Raw genomic sequence first — 20,655 nt, forward strand, 5'->3', positions numbered from 1 at the left:
CCCAGTGCTTCTAGCCTTCTATCCGAAGTATGGACTATTCATCACCTTCTGCATTTGAGTATCTCGTACGTTGTTCACCTTTATCTTACTTACCTTAAAATCTTGCATCACATCTTCTATCTCTTTCATGACCTCCCTTCCACATAGGTATAATTCACATCCACAACTTGAAGCTCTATTATAATACTTGTACCTTTGGTGCATATACAATCCGGTGGGAGCTTCATACTGACTTCTTATGAGGTTGTTACTTTTCTAACTGGCTTTATCGTAGAGCCGTTATAGAATATGGCTAATGTACTATCTCTTTTGTACCTCTGATATTAAGAGCGATTCTGCAATATTCTCAATCACAATTTCTATAATTTTCTAGGTCCAATAATCAGACTCCTGATTTACTTGGTTGATGTAACTCTTTAGTTTCCCCTTCCTTCTGATCAGCCTTTATGTAGGCTTAAGCTATCTTCTGATCTGTGGCTCCTGGTATTAGTCATTACTTTAGCCTTTCATGGCGCTATGGAATATCCATGATATAATTTTCTAACAACTCAATCCGTTGTCTATGACATGGACTCAATTATTTCTTTTAACTTATACCGGAGTCTTCTACGGCTGTATGATTGTCAACATATATGCCGCATGGATAATACCCTGTCTCAAGTGCGTTCATAACATAACTAACTCTGGATCATTGATTGAATAATTCCCTTCGTTCCTTCTCAGCTTTCTGTACCCTTGTTGCGTGCATACTTAGCTTATCTTAGTTCCCACATATGCCAGAATTTTCGTACAACTCATATGATCTCGAATATTACTTTTGGTTTCATTTCCTGCTCATTAGCCACGATAAGTGCCACTTTCTTATGGAGTGCCATTTCCTCTTTAGGTCACTATGCTTAGGTTGAAGCCTTCTTCCTTTTTCCTCAGCTAGTCTTTCATTGTAGTACTTAGGGAGGACCCTCTGACTCTTGTAAAGCTGCGAGCTTAATGCATCATATTCCCGATACAATTTGATTTTCGTACTCACCTATAATTATCCATAGTTATTTACCTCCATACTCATGTGCCCGTACGGTTGCTTCTGAACAGAAGTTTTGACTATCTTCCCAGTGGGACTCTCTTTTTTTTGGTAACACTCATACGGTACCTTTAACTACCCCAACTCCGATCTAATTATTTCTCAAGGATCACAATGTCATAACTGCGAGACTGAATTCCTCATGTGGGGGTTCACTACGTTTATCTTGCACGATCTGTTAATTTTTCTGTATCCTCTTGTCTTGCCATAACTAGGATCTTCCTGAATCAACTACTAACTACTCGTTGGCCCATTCTCATATCAATATTCCGCGTAATCTTTCTTGGGTTATTTCCTTTGTCTTAAATTACGTCTCGCACTGGCTCCTTATTTATCAATAACATCTCGGGCAGGAACCCTTACTTCCTTTCCTTTACATCGCGTTTGCATAATGTTCTGGAATCGTAGCATATCTGTAGGCTTTGAATAAGTGCAATCTCATCCCTTTCTCATTTTTATCGCATCCTTCCTTTACCATTCCATAATTAGCTTAACCTTGCTCACAATGCTTGTTTTAGGGAAGCGTCTTCCTGAATGACCTTTAAAGGTTATTCTTCTGAATTTCTCATGAATCTTCTTCTGTTGTCCATTCTATTATTGCCGGAACGCAATTTGAAATTCTCATGATGCTGACCATTATCAAATCACTCAGTCCCTATTTCATGTTTAGTTTATCTTGTTCACCAATCCATAATGATTTATATTACTCTGGGATCTAACTTTTCCTTCTGGTAATCACGTTAGATTCACGAAATTATTTTTCGAAATGAGGATGTGACTTTATGACCTATACTCTTTTGTTGCCTCAAGGCCTGTTACCTCTCGTATTTTACTTTCCTTATCTATAAACTCTATAATACTGTCATTTCTTTTTATCTACCGTTGCCATTCATGTATCACATCTTATTCATAATGCTTCATTAACTCTCTTTTTATTTCCCTGCTAACATTTCTGTCTATCACCTTATTCTGAAAACTTCAACAAGACATTCTTTTGCTTTTAGCTCCCCTTGCTCTATCCACTTGTTCTTCGAGTTGCCTAACATTCTCTCTCTGCTAGGGACGGGAGCCATACTAAGATAATATTTATCCCTTCAGGATTTCAGTGCCTATCTTTGAATATTCTAGTATTCATATCTAGCTGTACTATTCTAGAGTGCACCATCTGGGTGTCTCGCAAGGAGATCTATTAGCACATTTGCAATATCCTTCGGAAATGTCAACTAACACAAATAATCCATCCACTATTTTGGGTTATTCTAACCCCAGTCGGATCCTGATATCCCGTCCTTCTCTTAAACCATTTATGTTAGCTCCCATAGGGCACAACTGAGATGGGTGTGGCTGACTGTACATACATTTGTTATTGTTGAAGGTAACTCAAAGGGCTTATATTTCTCTAACTGGGTATCTCGTACCCTCCTTCACCTTGCTTCTTTTACTTTTTGAAACTCGTATTTACCTTCTAAATCTCGCATTTATTTTCACCATATGGGTGGATAGATATTCTTGCCTTAGGGCTCCCTATCAAGAAGCTTACACGTCTTGATACACACATGTTCTGTTGAAGACCTCACATCTACTCATCAGAAGCATGATGCAAAATTGAGTTCCCCTAACTCAACTCTTCCACAACCACATTCAATCTTTTACCAACTGTCTTTTGGATGTAGGTATCGTTTTATTACGAATAAAATAGAATTTAGGAGTTTAAAGTCTTAAAACTGAGCTCTACCACACGACTTAGAGTAAGAAGAAAGAGTGACAGTCCTAAATGTCTTGTAGCCTCCTGCTTATAAGTGTAGTGCACAACACACCTATAATCAAGACTCTACTAGACATGGCTTATAGACTCCCTAGGACAGAACTGCTCTGAGACCACTTCTTTCATGACCCAAACCGATGGGCCGCGACGGGCACCCGGTAGCTTACTCAACCGAGTACCAACATAACGTATCTTCCGTATCATATTATCATAGGTAAATGAACCAGAAAGTTTGTCATGAGATGACTAAAATAAAGCGTGAGAGAATACTCGACATATGATGATCCAACATGTAATACAAACTTATACATATGACATGCAGTTCTAAGAGACCAAAATGAACACTCGTACACTGAACATAGGCCGATAAGGCCATACAAGTATCTGTATAAATGACATCTGTCTACAAGCCTCTAAGAGTACATAAATATCATAAAGGTCGGGACAGAGCCTCGCCATACCAATCAATACATGTCCTAATCATACTGACCAAATAAGTAACTCCGGAGCAAACGGAGTGCATCAACACCTTCCGCTGATCTGATAGCCTACTTGGAGGACTCTCAACCTATCTATCGGGACCTGCGGGCATGAAACGCAGCATCCCCAGGCAAAAGGGACGTCAGTACAAATAATATACCGAGTATGTAAGGAATGATAATCAGTAAACAATAGACATGAGAGAAACATGGAGTAAAAGACTCAACATGTAAGTCTGAATAACTCTGTGAATCATTAATATTTACAATGTCATGCATATGCATCTAAATGTCATACCATGCATAGGTATATGCGTACATATCACCATCAAGCCTCTGAGGGCATCCCATCATATCATCTCGGCCACTGTGGGCAAATCATCAACGTATACCAGCTGATCAGGTGGTGGTACGTATATAACGCCATAACCTTTTCCCATATCCCATAAGTGCAATATAATATACGCGTATATAACGTCATCTGGTCATGGGTCAATGTACATGTATAAATGAATAAAATGCATAATAAATATGTTCGTAAGATCTTTTGGTATATCATAAAATCAATATGCCTTCGATTAATATCATGAAATAAACTTTATCAACTTACGTATTTTCTGAGACCCATGAACAGATGATAAAACAATAGGACACATGGGGAATCAAGAACATAGGCACCTCTAATACTTCTATGAATAGAGTCATTTATGAAAGTTGTGCATTTGCTCGTTTCGTTTGTATCGTACGGATCATGCCAAAAAGAAATAAAGGATAGCCTTAACATACCTGAACCGATTCTCTTGACAATCCCTTTAACACATATCTTTGGCAAAAACACGTAACGGCGGATCGAAGTAGGAAAAATATCCGTATGATATTCTTGAGAAATATTGTACCGTGCTCTCTTAGAATTGCATCTTGACCAATCCAGATTCATGCTCCTTTTTCCTTTTCGTGTTTGTACACTCAACATAGTGTACTTTTAGAGATACTATTCATATGGAAGCTAAATTTCTCATAAAAAGATGAACAAAGAAATGACTTTTAGGAAAAGTATAACATCTGTTACTTTAGCTCATACACCTTACTATCATAGTCATGTAGTACCTTGTATGTCACTAGTCCATAAATACGGGGTATTGTAGCTTGGACCGTATTTTATCTCAAAATGACAAACTTTGACGAAATTCATTTTCTTCGATTTGTTTACCCTCTCACCTTCACGAATTAACTTATCACTTGTTTTGAAATAGCATAATACTTATAATCCCAAAATAATCTCATTCTCGAACTTACGTCAATTAACTTACGACGAAACTTTAACGTACGAAAATGCAGGATGTAGCATCTCATTTTTGAGCTTTTATCAATTTACTTAAGGCGTACTTTCACGTACGAAAATATGGGATGTAACAAGAATAAGCACATAGCATAAACATGATTTTTAACATGAATCACAAGTCAGTTACTCTAGCTCGTATGAATTACACAGATAAAACAAGACTAGATGACTACATAGTATCACAGAATCAACCGAGTTATGATTATCACGATGCACGCCCACACGCCCATCACCTAGCATGTGCGTCACCCCAACACCAACCATATAACATGTATTCCAGGGATTCATACCCTTAGTGCCAAGTTTAGGAGTGTTACTTACCTCAAAGTGCGCAACTCAATGCTCCAATAAACCATTGCCTCACCAGTCGGCCTCCGCACGACGCGAATCTAGTCATAAACAACTTAATATAATCAATACAAGCTATAGAAATCATTCCCATACGATAAAGCTAAGTTCATTAACCAAATTTAAAAAGTCAACCCAAAAAGTCAACTCTGGGCTCACGCCTCGGTACCCGAAAAAATTTATAAAATACGAATACCCATTCAATAACGAGTCCAACCATGCAAAAATTATTCAATTCCAACCACAAATCGACCCTCAAATCCCCAAATCTTACTCTCTAGTACCTAGTCCAAAATTTCCCAAATTTTACCTCAAAAACATACAATCTAGGTGGGAAAATCAATGGGTATTCAATCTTAATGGACAAAAGTGATCAAACATCACTTACATCTTGAATTGAAGTGAAAATTCCTCTCAAAAATCGCCACTAGCCGAGCTCCACAACTCTCCAAATGAGAAAAACCACGAAACCCATAGTTTTTCTATTTTCGGAATTATTCTCGAGAAGTGTTTGGGAAGTGGTATGATCCATGGTGTGTTCCACAAGAATTTTTTAGGCGGAGTTTACTATGTAATCGTGATCAGTTTTTGAATCTTAAAGGATGTATAGTTACTTCCATTTAAAGCTCCGGACACAGTAGTTAATTTAGTATTCAGACTTAAGAATCAATCAAATATACAATCAACTAACTACTGAACTTAAAGGAATCTTCATGCTAAAACAATAAAAATTTAATTAACTAACATTCAAACAAAATACCGTGAATACAACATGCATGGCAACTAAAGAAGAAAATTAAGGGGATTACCTTTGCAAACTAGCTCATCCGAAAAGAAGGATTCCGACTAGCAGGGTCATTGTAGGATAAGAACTTGTTTAGATGTTATAATCTGACCACTGCTACATACCACAACGGCTCATGTAAGCTGAAAAAGAGGAGGAAAGGAAGAAATCCAAAGATTCTAGCCGGTCAACAGCGAGTTGACCGGCACCGGAGGTCGTTGAAGGGGGTCAAAACTAGTACCAATCGATAGATCTCATCACGATCTATCGAATAGTACCAGTTTGGAGTTCATATATCCTCTAGTTAGATTTGAAATAAAAAGGGATGAAGAGATTAGGGTTTCAATCTTTGTGGGTCTGATTTGTGATATTCGGCTGCATTTTGAATGAGGCAAGTGAAAGATCTGATTAGATTAGAGGGGAGTAAGGTGAAGCAAAGGTATAATTTTGGGATGATTCCGAATTTTCAGCAACGACGGTAGGCGGCGCCACCGGTGGAGGGCGGCGAAGATGATTTCCGAAGGGAAAATGAATTAAATTTGGGGATTCTCTAAAAATTTGATCTTTAAGTTCTTGTTTTGTTTATAAAGGGGAAAACGATAAAACGATGTAGCTTTGTGTAATACTATGTCGTTTGAAACTTGTAGTGGCAGACTCATAATCGGACCAGATCAAAGTAATAAGGCGAAGATTGGGGTTGAGTGATTTGGGCTTGGACAGCCTATTTGGCTTTCTGACCTCAAATTCCTCTCCTATTTTTTCTGATTTAAATCATAGCTAAATCAATCCTAATTCTTTGATTTTTAATCTTAATTTCACTAATAACCACTTGAATTGATTATCAAACAATTGAACACCTAATTCACAAATTAATCAACTATATATATATATATATATATATATATATATATATATATATATATATATATATATATATATATATATATGTGTGTGTGTGTGTGTGTGTGTGTGTGTGTGTGTGTGTGTGTGTGTGTGTGTGTTTTGTGATTTTAAACATGCAATTAAATACAAAAATTACAATTAAAATGCAGAACAACAAATAAAATTCCTATAAATCCCTATAAAATCAAAAATAACTTAAGTTACTAATTAAAAACTTTAAGAACAATTTTAGGTCAAACAATTACATGTTCATAACATATTCTTCTGCTATTTGGTGAATTGCAATCGCGATAGTCAAGTTGCTATCATGAAGACATGAAATTGGCCTTATCCGCCATCGCAAATGAGTTACTGCTACGCAGAGTTGGCCAAGTAGTTGTCTTCTGCTATTGCAGAGTTAGGGACCCGCAATTGTAGTAAAGGCTTGGCCTAGCAGTCTTTCACCTGCAAGCATATTGCCGATGGAATTATGGGGTTCAGTGACTCTATAGGGACGGATTCATATCTACATGTAGAAAAATAGGAACGTAAAACCTTTACGCTCTACAGAAACATGTAATGGCATATCCTAACAGGAACATTTCGATGATGTTTTGGCCTCGATCACATAGGCCTACTTTTTGTCCTGGACCGTGATTGCGTGAAAGATGTCGCGGTCACTGTTAAGGACCTGGAGGAATAAATTCTATAGTTTCAGGAACCATCTTCATTTTGTCACTATTATTGACACTTCTAAGATTCGAAAAATGGAGATTTGGATTGAGTTTTCACCATTTGAGTTAGGGCAAGCGCTCTGAACATTCACTTAAGTTCATATCATGACTTTGTGCTAAGATTAACCATTAAAATATAGAACTTAATTATGAAAATTGGGGATTTTAATTAGGCTTAAGACAAAGAAACACTCAATCAAGGATTTGAGGGGCTAAGCGAATTCCTAATTGAAATCTAAACATAGATTTTGACTCGGATGGTCATAGGTAACTCCAATTTGAATTAGTTTTGCAGTTTGATTGTGTTGACCCCGGATTGACTATGAATTTGACCAATTCTTAAATTATGAAATTGAGTTCAACAACCTTATGTGACATCATTAAGTATTGTTTTGAAATGTGACATTCTTCTCAAAAGAGACTAATGAGGAAAGGAAAGGAGTAAAATAATTGACCTGTATATATTTTTTTTTTAAATTAGTATTTGATATGAATGGGATCATAAAAGGACATTGGGGAAAATATTAGGAGTAAGATTTAGTTTATTACTCTATTTAATTTAAAGAATCAAACTAGGTTTAAAATTAGGAAACAGCGCCCTTCCTGGAAAGTTAGAAAGTTAAAAAACCCGGGTTTATTCACGCGTCAATTCACTGTGCATTTCACTTGTCTACTTTCGTTTCTGTTGACAATGGCAAGCATACCTCTAGCCTCTAGGGAAAAAACTGTGAAGCTGAAGAGTGCTCAGTGCGATTCCGTTGCTGTTGAAGCATGTCATCCTGAGCTCACTGTTCACAAACAGAGGTGCCCCCATCGGCCATCGCTATGGTCTCTCCACCAAAAAAGTCCAAAAGGCAGCAATCAAATACCACAATCAGGAAGATGGAGCTTAAGGAGTACGTGGGCTATTCTAGAAATACTAGTTAAAAAAATGTTAGTTTGTGTTTTTGTTGAAGAAATTAGGGCTAATCTCTTTATGAATGTAAAAATCAGCTCTCCAGAATATCTGTTTTGTTTTTTCATTCTGAGTTCATGCAACCTCTATGTGGACATATACGTTTGGAAATTACTAGCTAATATGTTGATACTATTAGCTAATTTTCCATGAAAATAGAGGTGGAGGTTCGCTGTAGTTGGCGATCCATTTTACTTAATTATTAATCATCGGCCTTCAGACAGCGGGAATCTGCATTATCCAAAGACGATGGATATGACATGACAAAATTATCAAAACCACCACGATGGTCAAATGTTAGGCCAGCTAATGAAACGCCAAGTGCTGATAACTCTGGTAATGCCACAACAGGATTTGTTGTGTGGTTGGCCTAAACAAAGGCTCTGAATGAGAGCATAACAAGCCTAACTTTAAGACAAACTCCACTTGCCCTTGAACAAAATCTATGCCTATGTTTAGATCAACAGCCTCAAGAATATTCCAGCACGACAACACCCAATCAACCAAAATTAGATCATCATTGTCTTGTCTTGGCTCTATCGGTCTCCTACCACAGGCAACTTCAAGTAGAAAAGCTACATCACTACTAGGTGTTGCCTTGCCTCTTCTACTATGCTCTGGTGCAAGGTAACCAAGAGTACCAACGACACGAGTAGAGTGAGGATCGGTTCCATGACCATATAGTCCTGATGCTACGCCTCTAATGACTCTGAACCTTTGGTTCCAATTGAGGATAAATTTTGGTTGCTCGAATAAGTATTAGGCATGTATTCATAAACCAAAAGCAACTCTCCTTTTCGCCTGCAATATCCTAAAAGTGGTACTAAATTTCTGTGTTGGTACGACCTATGCTTACAATCTCTGCAACAAATTCCTTCATCCCTTGTTCTGATTCTTGAGTTAGAAAATTTAATTAGACTATAAGGGAATTATGGAAATGGAAGAACTAAATAAATACAAACAAAGACTACTTTATTTTACTTTGTGGCAATAAAAATGAGTCTGAGCTGAAACATATGTGCCTGCTCATATCCAGGGTGTATTTCCAGCATGCTAAGTCATCAAAGCCCCGCATATAGTGCTATATACATACAACTACTCAATGTGCTGAATACGAAAAAATTTAAATGGCCTTGCACAACATATTCTATCAGAGGATCACAATATTAGCCATAAGACTACCGCACGAAACATTCAGCAGGCAACAACTGGAGAGGTGTGACAAATAAAAAACTCGTCCATGCCCAACCATCCTCCCTCTAGACCCTAGACGTAGTATATCATGCCAACTTCAATGAGACTAATGTGAGGAATATTAAGTGCCACAGCGGGGCCCCTACAATTTTTGCGCAGAAATGAATATCCAATGTCAATAACAAGCTTCTTCAAGAAAGAAGATGATCTCCTCGCCTTCACGTAAGAGTGCCCCATAATATATGCGACCCCTGCCTCTTTTGCCTGAATTAAATCTGAAAGCTCATCCCTAACAGCTGGATCCATGCCAGGGTTTTCTGGCAAGCGGAACCTTACTCGGCGCCTCCTCATCTGTGGGTTCTCATCATCGTAAGCAGATCTTAGACTCTGGAGGGTTAAAGATTTGCTGCTTTGAATGGAATTACTAATACCAAAATCCTCCTCTGAGACAAGTAACGTTGAGCCTGACTGTACACTTCTCGTGCTTATAACTGCCATCCTCCCGTCAAATGATGGACTCTCAGAGCTTGACAGTTGTGGCTCGACTGCTTCCATTTGGATGAACTCTGCTATACTCTGGATGAGAAGGTCCTCAAAATTCCCATCATCTCGCTGTATGTCCTTGTAACCATATCTGACAATGCAACGGTACATGCGATAGGGTCTTGGGCAAATGCGACCAATGAGGAAGCGCTCCTCAGGTGAGACAAATGGAACAGGAACAGATTTGACACATACAAACACCAGCACACTGTGAAATGCAGGGAGATTCGTAACAAAGTGAGAGAAGATAGATGGGACTCCTGTTGCCAATTCAGAGTATATCAGCCCTATCCCTGGCACACGAACGATACCAAGGCTGGGGCCCAAGCCAAGGAGCCATTTCAATGGAACTTTATTGTGCAGGTCAAAATTGTACTTCTTGCGAGTTCCATAGTGCCAGACAAACATGATAGCCAAGAAGACAAACGAGAGCACAAGGGAGACCCATCCTCCCTGTGGAATCTTGATGAATGCGGAAGACAGGTAGACACCTTCGATGAGCCAGAATAAAAGGAGAAAGGAAGTGGCAAGTGCTACACTTCTTTGCCACACAAAGATTATGACAAGCGCCATGAGAAATGTCGTAATAAACATAACTGTCATGCAAGCTAAGCCTGAAAGAAAAATAAATTCATAAGAGAGAACCAAACCAAGAATTATGTCAAAAGAAAGCTTGAATATAAACAGCAAGATGAATTATTCGAAAGATCCGCAGTAATGCAGAAAGAAAATCAGTGCCATGTCCCTCCTGGCCCTTTTCATACTTTCCACAAGGGATCACTTTCTTATGTCCTTTTTTTGGATTTTTTAACCCACCCACCCCCCCCCCCACCCCCAAAACCCCCAATTAGAAGCCCAACAGTGGCTTTTCCACTTTAGTTCCTTCGCGACTTGAACCCCCAAAACCTCATATGGTTGTAGGTAGTTGGTATACTCTCTTTAGCTAATATGTCATGAAATCTGAGATTCCTTCATGTTCACATCATTCATCATTTCGATTTCATATGTTTTTATTTTCATCAGGATTTTTCAAAAAGAAGACCTAATACACTGCAAAAGGCACAAGGAGAGGCTTAGAAGCATGTTTGAGGAAACAAATACACAATCATGAAGAGTAATCAGGTATAACAGAAATATTTGGCAAACAGAATTACTTGTGAACATTATAGCTCAGGCACATTGGACGGCTTAATGTTGGATATGTCAGCATTCTATTTCTTCACCTGCATACCAATAAATATAATACTACCACAGATCTGACAGATGCATAAGAAAAATTCAACTACTTCTGAGGGTGATATAATTGGGATAGTTGCGGAGATCATATAATGGGGATTAGTCTACTTTCTAAGAGAATGAAATGTAGGAAGGCAGTGTCATACAGTGGAATTTGAAGAATTAGAATAGAGAATGTCAAAGACTAGTAGGCTTACCATATGCATTTCCAATTAAAGTGGTGTCCTGAAACCCAACAGCCACGGCAAGGGTCAGAATCATTAGGATCCAATTTATTTCTGGGACATAGATCTGCCCTTTAATATGCTTTGAAGTGTGGACAATCTTGACCCGTGGGAAGCAACCCAGTGCATTACATTGCTTCACGATGGAGAATGTAGCAGTGATTACAGCCTGACTGCCAACAATGGCTGCAAGGGTAGCGATAACAAAGACAGGCCAATATACAATGTCTGCAAGACAATCAAAGAGCAGCAGTTTAGTAGGATTGAACTTAAATAATCAAAAAATCTTGAGAATAATCAGACAAATATCTGAAAAGGAACCAACCAGGTATGGAATTATAGAAGCTATTTGGAATAGAAGCAATGTTTTTGGACAGGAAAGCAGCTTGGCCCATGTACTGTACCACCAAGCAAGGGTATACAAAAAATGGAAATGCAATCTGCATAAGAGAAAAAATTCAGTCAACTTGGTGCAAGTTCCTCAAATCCAAGTAATCATATATGCAATATATTCTGCTAACCACTAGGAGAGTTTACTCGTTTGGTGGAATAAAAAACATTTGGCTCCAGTTGTCCATGTTATTCTATATGTTTCCGCTCATTATGGATTCCAAATGTTTTACTTTTAGCAATTAATATGAATTCCAAATCTTAGACTCAGTATTCCTCAAAGCTACTTCAGATGGATTTCAAACTTACGTTAATAATGTTATTTAAGTCCCTCTATGCTCAAAAGAAAACGAAATACTAAATCAGAGTCTCGATAGTTGCAAACCCTATTTATTTAACACAAAATGGAGCTCATTTTCCCAATGCCATGATGACTTATAACCAGCTGTATATATGCACCTAAAACATGTTCCTACCATTGCCGCATAATCCAACTAGTTTAATCTGCATTCAGGATCTTCTAGAAAAAGAGTATTTGCTACGCCAAAAAAAGAATTAGAACAGAACAGTCTCCTGAAGCTGAAGGATAGTTTTATGTGTTTGTTGCTGCAAAATGCTTGACTTACCCTCATTGAGGAGGCAGTGAAATGACCAAGATCTGCAAACATAGCTTCGGTACCTGATGGTAGAAATATGAATTAGAAACCGGATCCCAACTCTAGGAGATTTTAATAGTATCTCCTTCAAGAAATAGTAAGAGGTTCCACGAAAAGGCTGCTACGCGGCATATACTTGAATAAAGAAATACTGTATTAGAGTCAATATATGTACGGTACCTGCAATTGAGAGGAGCACACCTCCTAGAGAAATCCAACCATCTTTCCCAGTTTCCTTAAAGAACTTGATGATATAATATGGAGAAAGAGCAGATACAATTTTGGGATTCCAAAATATAGTATTATACAGCCCAATGACAAAAATAGATATCAACCAAATAGTCACTATAGGTGCAAACAAGAATCCAACCCTGTGGGTTCCAGAATGCTGTAGAGCAAACAGGCCAACCAATATTATGCAAGAAAGAAGTAGCACACCACCTACGAAGAAAGATGCATGAATGGTCAATGCCTCAGACAGAAGTAAGATGTTGACTACCTAAAAAGTCGTCAATTTTTGCAAGGGGGTATATCAAAAGTATACCCACCATGAGATAGATGTTCAGTAGCAGCCTGGATCCCTGATATTGATGATATAACTGCCAAAGTAAAGCATTTCTTAGTTAAAAGATATACTCAAATTCAACTGCGAGTTCTATGACTTCAAGCATCCATTTTTGGGGATATTTTTTATAGAATATCTGATGCCAACACATGCATTATAAGGTGCCACTTATTATATTATAAAAGTTGAAATCGCCATCTAACATTCAATGGAAGCAACTTCTAAACAAACTTCTTTTTTGCAAATTCAAAAGGCAACCGGCTAAATACCATATAAGGAGGCATCTATTGTTAGTATTGTCTACCTGACATTGCAGGAGTCAGAACACCGTCTCCTATGACCATACAAGCACCTAACAATACAACAATAAGCAGTACTGTGCGTGACTTCTTATGCTTCTCAAGAAATCTCTTCAATGGTAAACATGCTGTCGACTGCCCAGAGAAGCCATATTTGTAAGCAGATAGCTCCTCATCTGCTGCCTGCTGGTTGGGAAGTAGACTAAATTTTGCATGTCTACATAGCAGAGAGTAAAGAGCGAATGTACCACCTAAGGTATTTGGTTAGACATCATCAGGTATTAGTATTGTTCAATAAGTACTGATCAATTTAGAGTCCCTTCTGTACATACCTTCACCATTATCATCTGCACTTAATACAACGAACACATATTTGAGCAGAGGAATGAGCGTTATTGTCCAGAAGATCAGTGAAAATGCTCCAAATATCGCTTCTGAATTCTGATGATTTTGCAACTTCCCCACAAAGATGCTCCTATAGACATAAAGCGGAGAAGTGCTCACATCTCCATATACCACCCCCAGACTTTGGTATGCCAATAGTAGATTAGTGGAAATATTCACCAGAGTAAACTGCAAGGCCAAAAGATCCACGGCGTGAGCTGGTCTCACACACAATCAGCAGCTAGAGAAAAGCACAGATGCAATGAGGTCCCTCTCAGCAGACCCACTTCCCCCCAAATAAATCTAAGTTTGGCTTATGTATGTGCCAAGGAGATCTAGAGGCAGACTGTTACAGATGCAAACACTAGAAACGTCTTCAAGCATAAAGTATATTTCACTAGTAGATCTAATAGAAATCTTATGACCTTAAAAATTCTGGAGAAGAATACAATGCAGTGTTCAGTTCAGGCAAAGGTTTTCCACTTCTTATTTTCTAAAAGAATTCTCAATTTTAAGGTTTCCTTTCTCACCTTCATTTTCCACTAAGTGTGTCAGTTCCAGGTTTTCTCAACAGAGGTTGTTTAAATTATCATTTATGGAAACCTAAAAGTAGGACCTTGGAACAGTTCAGTGGTACCAGTGCTAGCCAAGATCTTATCATATGGCAAGGGAATGATCAGGGGAAGTACTCAGTACAGAGTGCCTACAAGGAATACAATCTAACCAACAATCAGATTGGATGCTGGCCATGGAAGATGATATGGAAAGTTAAAGTTTCATACAAGGTTGCTTGTTTTACTTGGCTATTAGCTAAAGAAGCAGTCCTAACACATGACAACCTAACAAGAAGAGGATTCCAGATGGCTCTAAGTGTTACGTATGTAGTGAGAAGGCAGAGACAATTAGTCATCTCTTTTTGCATTGCAGCTTCACTATACAGATATGGAGGATTTTTATCAATCTAAGGGGAATTCCATGGGCAATGCCGGGAAGAATCCTTGATATTCTAGTTAGCTGGAATAAAGAGGGCTCACTTTCGAGAGACAAAGAGATGGAGAATTGTCCCAGCTTGTATATGGTGGACAGTCTGGAAAGAGAGAAACCAAAGATGCTTTGAAGAGAAATCCAACAACATTCAGAAGATAAAGATGAAATGTTTAGCTCTTTTTTATTTTGTGTAAAGGAAAACTTTTGGAGGATAGTGTATCCATTTTAGATGCCTTAGACTCATTATAAGAGAACAAGGCAGAAAAGAGCCCTTTTTGTGTAGTTTTGTATGGGCACTTACATTGTAATTATGGGTGACTTCACAATTTTAGTGAAGTCTTTATATGAATATACAAATATGTTACCTTTTCAAAAAAAAAAAAAACCTAAAAGCAAAAAGAATAAATAATGGTTCCACTGCTGAAGCTACATTTTAGTGACAAAGGCAATTAAAGATCATCACCACCTGATTGTGTTTGTGAAGGCAATGGTCAAGTTGAGCTTGCTGACTCATGTTGTTTGCTTAAGGTTTGTCATATTTTCGAAGCTTTTTTTCAGAGGCATGGATAGTAATGAGGATAGCAATTCTTTTTTGTGATAGAGATACATGATGACAGAAGAAGGCACATGGACTATGGAAAACAAAAATGGAATCTGGATTTTTGTTGTGGTATTAATGTGTGGCAACTGGGAGGGGGAGAGAGAGAGAGAGAGGCGTTCAAATATGCAAGTTAGAGGAGCTCCAGTAGGCAAGGTTTAAATGCCTAAAATCATTAAGTGTCAAATTGTTAGAGTGAGTTACACATTGGTTGGTGATTGGGCTAGTGGTCTCTTTATATGGACTTGGGCAATCCGCCCTCATGAGTTAGCTTTTGGAGTTGGGTTAGGCCCATTGTCTATTTTTATCATGGCATCAGAGACATGTTCATCCCATTTTGGACCCCCATGTTATATTGTCCACATTCCAGTTGTCGGTCTGGCTGTGTGAGGAGGTGTTAGAGTGAGTTAGAGTCCCATATTGGTTGGACATTGGGCCGGTGGTCTCCTTAAATGGACTTGGACAATCCTCGCCTCATGAGCTAGCTTTTGGGATTGAGTTAGGCCCAAGGTCCATTCATATCACAAACCAAGCCTATTATACAGTTACTTGTTGGAGAACACCAAAAAGTGCCTATGGTTAATTAAGACTTGGACTCAAATTGAGAAGATGTCTCCAAGACAGTATCCTACTTTTGGGAAGTATGCCAATCTTTCCTTCTTTTAATCAGGTGAAGAGCAGAAAAACGGAGGATCTCTACTCATTTAGGAAGTCAATTGAGCAGAAAATTCAACAAGAAAAGCTCCAGTAAGTAAATGAAGTCCATTCCACTACAAGTATACTCTTCATTGTTGCTTATTGGATTAGTTCAAACTATTTCATGAGGAAGGGAAAGATCTAATTTATCCCAACCTACCTCCTCTCCTCTTTTCTACGAGTACAAGATCTGCAACTATTGAATTATCTTTCATAAAAGTTACCAACATTAAATAGGAGAAAGAAAAGCTAAAATCTCTCTGGAGAAACTGCAAGTTGATCTAGTGGTAGTCATTTTGTTTGATAAAGGCGCTATTGCTGTGAAGACAATTTTTCCTATAAAGATCAAGGGTTCTTCAGTTGATCACATGTTAAATTGGTAGAAAATGTACTACTTGAGGGCAAATTTGGTGAGAAGGAAGAGCAAAAGTTAAAGGCAGCAAAGACCAAGTGGAAAAAATTTCATGGCACTGAGCAACCCGCGACGAATCTTTCAGTAAAAAGTGTTTCAACCCTTAATTTTGTTTATTTTAGAAGATTTTATGCAGTGGTAGCAGAGAATACTTCTTCCTTTCTTCATCCTTAGCTAACTAAAGAAACAGAGATGTGTCAGGACTGCAAGTTCCCATCATACTAAAGCACTTTAGGTTCAAGGGGTTCAAGCGAAAATACAAGCTGAAAATATGCAGGACATTCAGAAGGAAAAGGTAAACATTTAACATTTTCCACCCAATAAAGAATGCAACTTAGCATGTTTTGACTCTTCTTTAGGTGCTATTTTTTTAAGTTTCCATACGCTTGAAAATCCACGTCAGTGTCATTAGCCTAGCAGAGAACCTAACTGCAAACTACAAACATTAATCTAATAATTTCTTTATTACAAGGAAGTAGTCAGAGTGACACCTTAATGTCCGTGAAAGCAAGCATGCTATAAATTGTGTTTGAGGCATACAAGCTTCTTTTAGTCCAAGTCCATTAGATGCATCCATCTCACGCAACTTTAACTTTTACATGAATAATGGAACAACATATTGAAGAAAACAGCTTTCTTTCAGCTAGTTCCATTTTATAAGCCAATAAATAACAAATTAGTTCAGAAGAAATTTAGCTGCAGCTTAGAGTATTATTAACTTCCTTCAACAGCAGCTCAATGGTGTGTAATCTTATAACAGTTTATCTGAATTTCAGAAGAGAGTGCAGGTACTGAGGCACACAGGGGCGGATCTACATAGGGAGGTAGGGGTGGCACACCACCCGGACGCTCGGCTAAACTTTCATATACTTACAGATATTTTTTCCAGAAAATCGGTTATATTGAGCTAGTGGCACCCCGTTTCTTAAACAGGTCGTCGGGAGCCATGGTTAGGCGTCGCAGTTTTGTACTCGCGACTTGAGTTCGAAACTTACTAAATGCATAATACTGTTTTATGTTTTTAATATCCTCTACGAACTACAACTCAGGCGGCTCCCAGATTTCCTTTTCTTCTTCCCTTAATTCTTTTATTTTCCCACAACTGAAGCGGCTTTTTCTTGTTTCCTTCTCTTTTCTTTGTTTTCTTCTTTCTTTAATTTCTTTTATTTTCTTGAGCTATGTTTTTCCTCTTTCTTCCTTCTATACAGCTCCATTTGTTTCTTCATTTATTTAAATTATATGTTTGCTTCCTTTTTCCTATCCAATGTATCCAAACTTGTATTTGAATGTAATTTTACTCTTTTTTTGTTCTTATCCCTCTTATAATGTTATTTTCCCCTTAATTTTAACCCTTATCCCTTTGCTTGTGTTGTTGATGGAAGGGGTGCATTTCCCTAATTGAAGTTACTTTTTCTTGTATTTTTTAATAAAATTATAAATAAGTTGCAATTTGCTTGTTGCTATGATTTACGTATATTATGTTTGAATTGAAAGGGTGAAATTTACTTTTTAAGAAATTTGTTTCTGTTTTAATATATTTTCTTATTTTATTCAATAGAATTTGAATCGATAGAAACTAGATGAAAACTGAACTAAACTAATTTCAGTTCGATGATCAAATGGTTAATTTATGAACTAAAAACCTTGTAAACCGAATAACCCAAGACGTACGGATTGAATTACAATTCAATTTCCATCTCTAGCTAGTGAACATGAAAGTCAATGGCACCTGGCACCCGCACCTTTGAAATCCTAGATCCGCCTCTGGTCAGGCACATACTTGTACACATGCACTATCAAAAGGCATTAAGATGTAAGCCTGGTGAAAGTATGAAGAGAACATTTCTCACCTTGGAAGCCAATTTCCCCTTTCTCCTCTCAAGATGGGTTTGTTGAGCCATCCCCTCTTGTCCAACTGCATGGATTGATTCCTCGCCCCCATCTGCAGCAAGGGGACGTGGCTGCTTCTCTTGCCCATGATCAATATCTACTTGATACATCTATCTGCCATTTTTGTAAAACATTTTTTATTACTGATTTTAATCATACCGGCCAAAAAATAATTAACAAAAAAAAAATCAGAAAAATAAGCTGCCACAGATTAATGCAAAGAAATAAGAGTAAAAGCTGCAACATCAAAAAGACCATGATCTCTGTTTGGACAACCATTACAGTTGAAGTTGGAAAAAGAAGCTGAAATTGTGTTTCGATTGTTGGCAAATATTGAAGTTCAATATTTATAATTGCTGAAATATCGATGGCTAAATGGGCCCGTAGTGTTTTAAGAAAAAAGTTAGTGGGAGTTGAAGATCAGTGAATGGAAGGCTTTTTTTTCTTTTTGGGTGAATGGAAGCTGAAAATTTGAAAAAACTTCACTTTGGAACAACTTTCAAACCATAATTTCAAAGACTTAAAGTTCGAACAATTGTTTAGCAACTTTTGCTTAGAAAAAGTCAAACAAACACCAACTCTAAAAAACTATTGACATGTGAAATTCAAATTCCACAAACAAACACCACTAGTACTCAATATTTGGAAGTGATCAATTAAAACATAATAAGTGATCCTTGCGGATCAAAGTAGTCAAAAGCGGAAAGCACCAAAAGCTGTTGGAGCTTTAAGCACAGAGTGCAATTAAAGCGTGGGCTTTAGCGGAAAAAAAAATGCCAATAATGAAAAATAAAAAATAGAAATCTAATGCAAGTAAATGTAACTATAAACGCATACAATAAATATTTGGACAAAAGAATGGAACTACTATAACTCAGCTATATATTTGATGTTGTTCCCTTCAAGACATAACCCCAAGGTGAGGGTGCACACGTCTTAGCACCTTAAAGCCTACACCAAAGCCGCAATTAAGCGAGCAGAAGCACACAACCTGAGCTTCAAGCTTAACCGCGCTTATAGGAAGCCTTTAACAACACTGTTGCAGATTTGATGGACACAAACCAATAAAGTTATTAGCTCTGAAACAATCTCACCATTTTATTCATAAATAGACAAAAACAGCAATAGCCACTAAATTATCTTAGCAATTCACTAAAGTTTCAGCAACGAATATGAAGTATAAAGAGATTAAGTAACTACTAACAATGGGCAATAGCAACTGAGCTGTCAAACAGTATAAATCTGTTCCAAACTAGTCTTAATCTTCTTCTCTTTTTTTTGTTTGGATATAATAAGTACTTTTAACGTTATTTTGTTCTTCTAATGGATGAGACAGTCTCAATTCAGCAACGAAATTTGCAATCTTTCAAATTGTAAAACATGACGCACTGAACCAGCAAAGTCAACTCCATCTGTACAGATCGCATTTCCAAAAAAAAAAAAGAGCAAATAAATAAAACGAAGATTCAGAGAAAGAAGGAACCTTTTTTGTCAATGGCACAATGAATTGAGAGAGATGGTGGTACTGAATTGGGTGTATAGGAAAGGAAGCACGTGAATATGATGGATATTGGAGAATGGAGATCCACTGCTGTACTCGGGTCGGTCGGGTCGGTTCCCTCCTCGTTCTGGTTATACGATTCCTCAACTTGGAAATATATACTACTAACATTATTGATGTACGAGCAATTTGTTTTGGATCCTAATGACTTCGGTAGGAAAACGATCAACTCGTCCGTAGCCATTTTTCTAGTGTCAATCATACACTCCCCCACACATTAAATTATTTTTATTTTAAATAAAAATAATATGTGGATCAGTTTGGTTGCACCTTAATAATTTTATCATACATGTTACTAGGGGTGTACATGGACCAGGTGTAATGACCCGGTCGGTCGTTTCGAGAGTTGTAGCTCTGTTCCCCATTTACTTGTTATGTGACTTGCCGGGGTAGTTGGTTCGGGACCGGAGAGGTTTCGGAATGAATTGAGACACTTAGTCGCAAGGATGAAAACTTAAATTGAAAAGATTGACCGGATGTGGACTTATGTGTAGACGACTCCGGAATGGAGTTTTGATGGTTCAGTTAGTTCCGTTGGGTGATTTTGGACTTTGGAGTGTGTCCGGATTGTGTTTTGGAGGTCCGTAATGGAATTAGGCTTGAAATGGCGAAAGTTGAAAAATTAAAAGTTCGACTGAGAGTGGACTTTGTGG

The 20,655-nt window shown here is 37.8% G+C and overlaps 1 protein-coding gene across 3 annotated transcripts; it reads right to left on the bottom strand.

The window, feature by feature from the left end:
- Window positions 1-9,318: 9,318 nt before the first annotated feature.
- Window positions 9,319-20,157, bottom strand: LOC107826421 (potassium transporter 4). Of its 3 annotated transcripts, XM_075242382.1 has the most exons (11): window positions 19,646-19,945; window positions 19,316-19,477; window positions 18,402-18,555; window positions 13,807-14,047; window positions 13,480-13,725; window positions 13,159-13,209; window positions 12,791-13,051; window positions 12,581-12,633; window positions 11,890-12,004; window positions 11,538-11,792; window positions 9,319-10,718 (listed from the first exon to the last, which is right to left on the bottom strand). In XM_075242382.1, exons 3-11 carry the CDS (start codon window positions 18,549-18,551, stop codon window positions 9,634-9,636), a joined length of 2,457 nt encoding a protein of 818 aa, XP_075098483.1. In that variant the 5' UTR covers window positions 18,552-18,555; window positions 19,316-19,477; window positions 19,646-19,945; the 3' UTR covers window positions 9,319-9,633. The 3 variants fall into 3 exon arrangements, with proteins under 3 accessions (XP_075098483.1, XP_075098482.1, XP_075098484.1); XM_075242381.1 differs by lacking the exon at window positions 19,316-19,477 and having other exon boundaries at window positions 19,925-20,157; XM_075242383.1 differs by lacking the exon at window positions 19,316-19,477 and having other exon boundaries at window positions 19,646-19,942.
- Window positions 20,158-20,655: the final 498 nt, after the last annotated feature.

This window comes from Nicotiana tabacum, chromosome 21, assembly GCF_000715075.1.
Source record: "Nicotiana tabacum cultivar K326 chromosome 21, ASM71507v2, whole genome shotgun sequence".
Taxonomy (NCBI): Eukaryota; Viridiplantae; Streptophyta; class Magnoliopsida; order Solanales; family Solanaceae; genus Nicotiana; species Nicotiana tabacum.

Excerpts from the sequence above, each read along its gene's own strand:
- LOC107826421 (XM_075242381.1), bottom strand. The coding sequence starts at position 18,551 with ATGTATCAAGTAGATATTGATCATGGGCAAGAGAAGCAGCCACGTCCC. Across the intron at positions 14,048-18,401 it reads AGGGGAAATTGGCTTCCAAG|TTTACTCTGGTGAATATTTC; the intron begins GTGAGAAATGTT and ends TTGGCCTTGCAG. Across the intron at positions 12,634-12,790 it reads TGTGCTCCTCTCAATTGCAG|GTACCGAAGCTATGTTTGCA; the intron begins GTACCGTACATA and ends TTCTACCATCAG.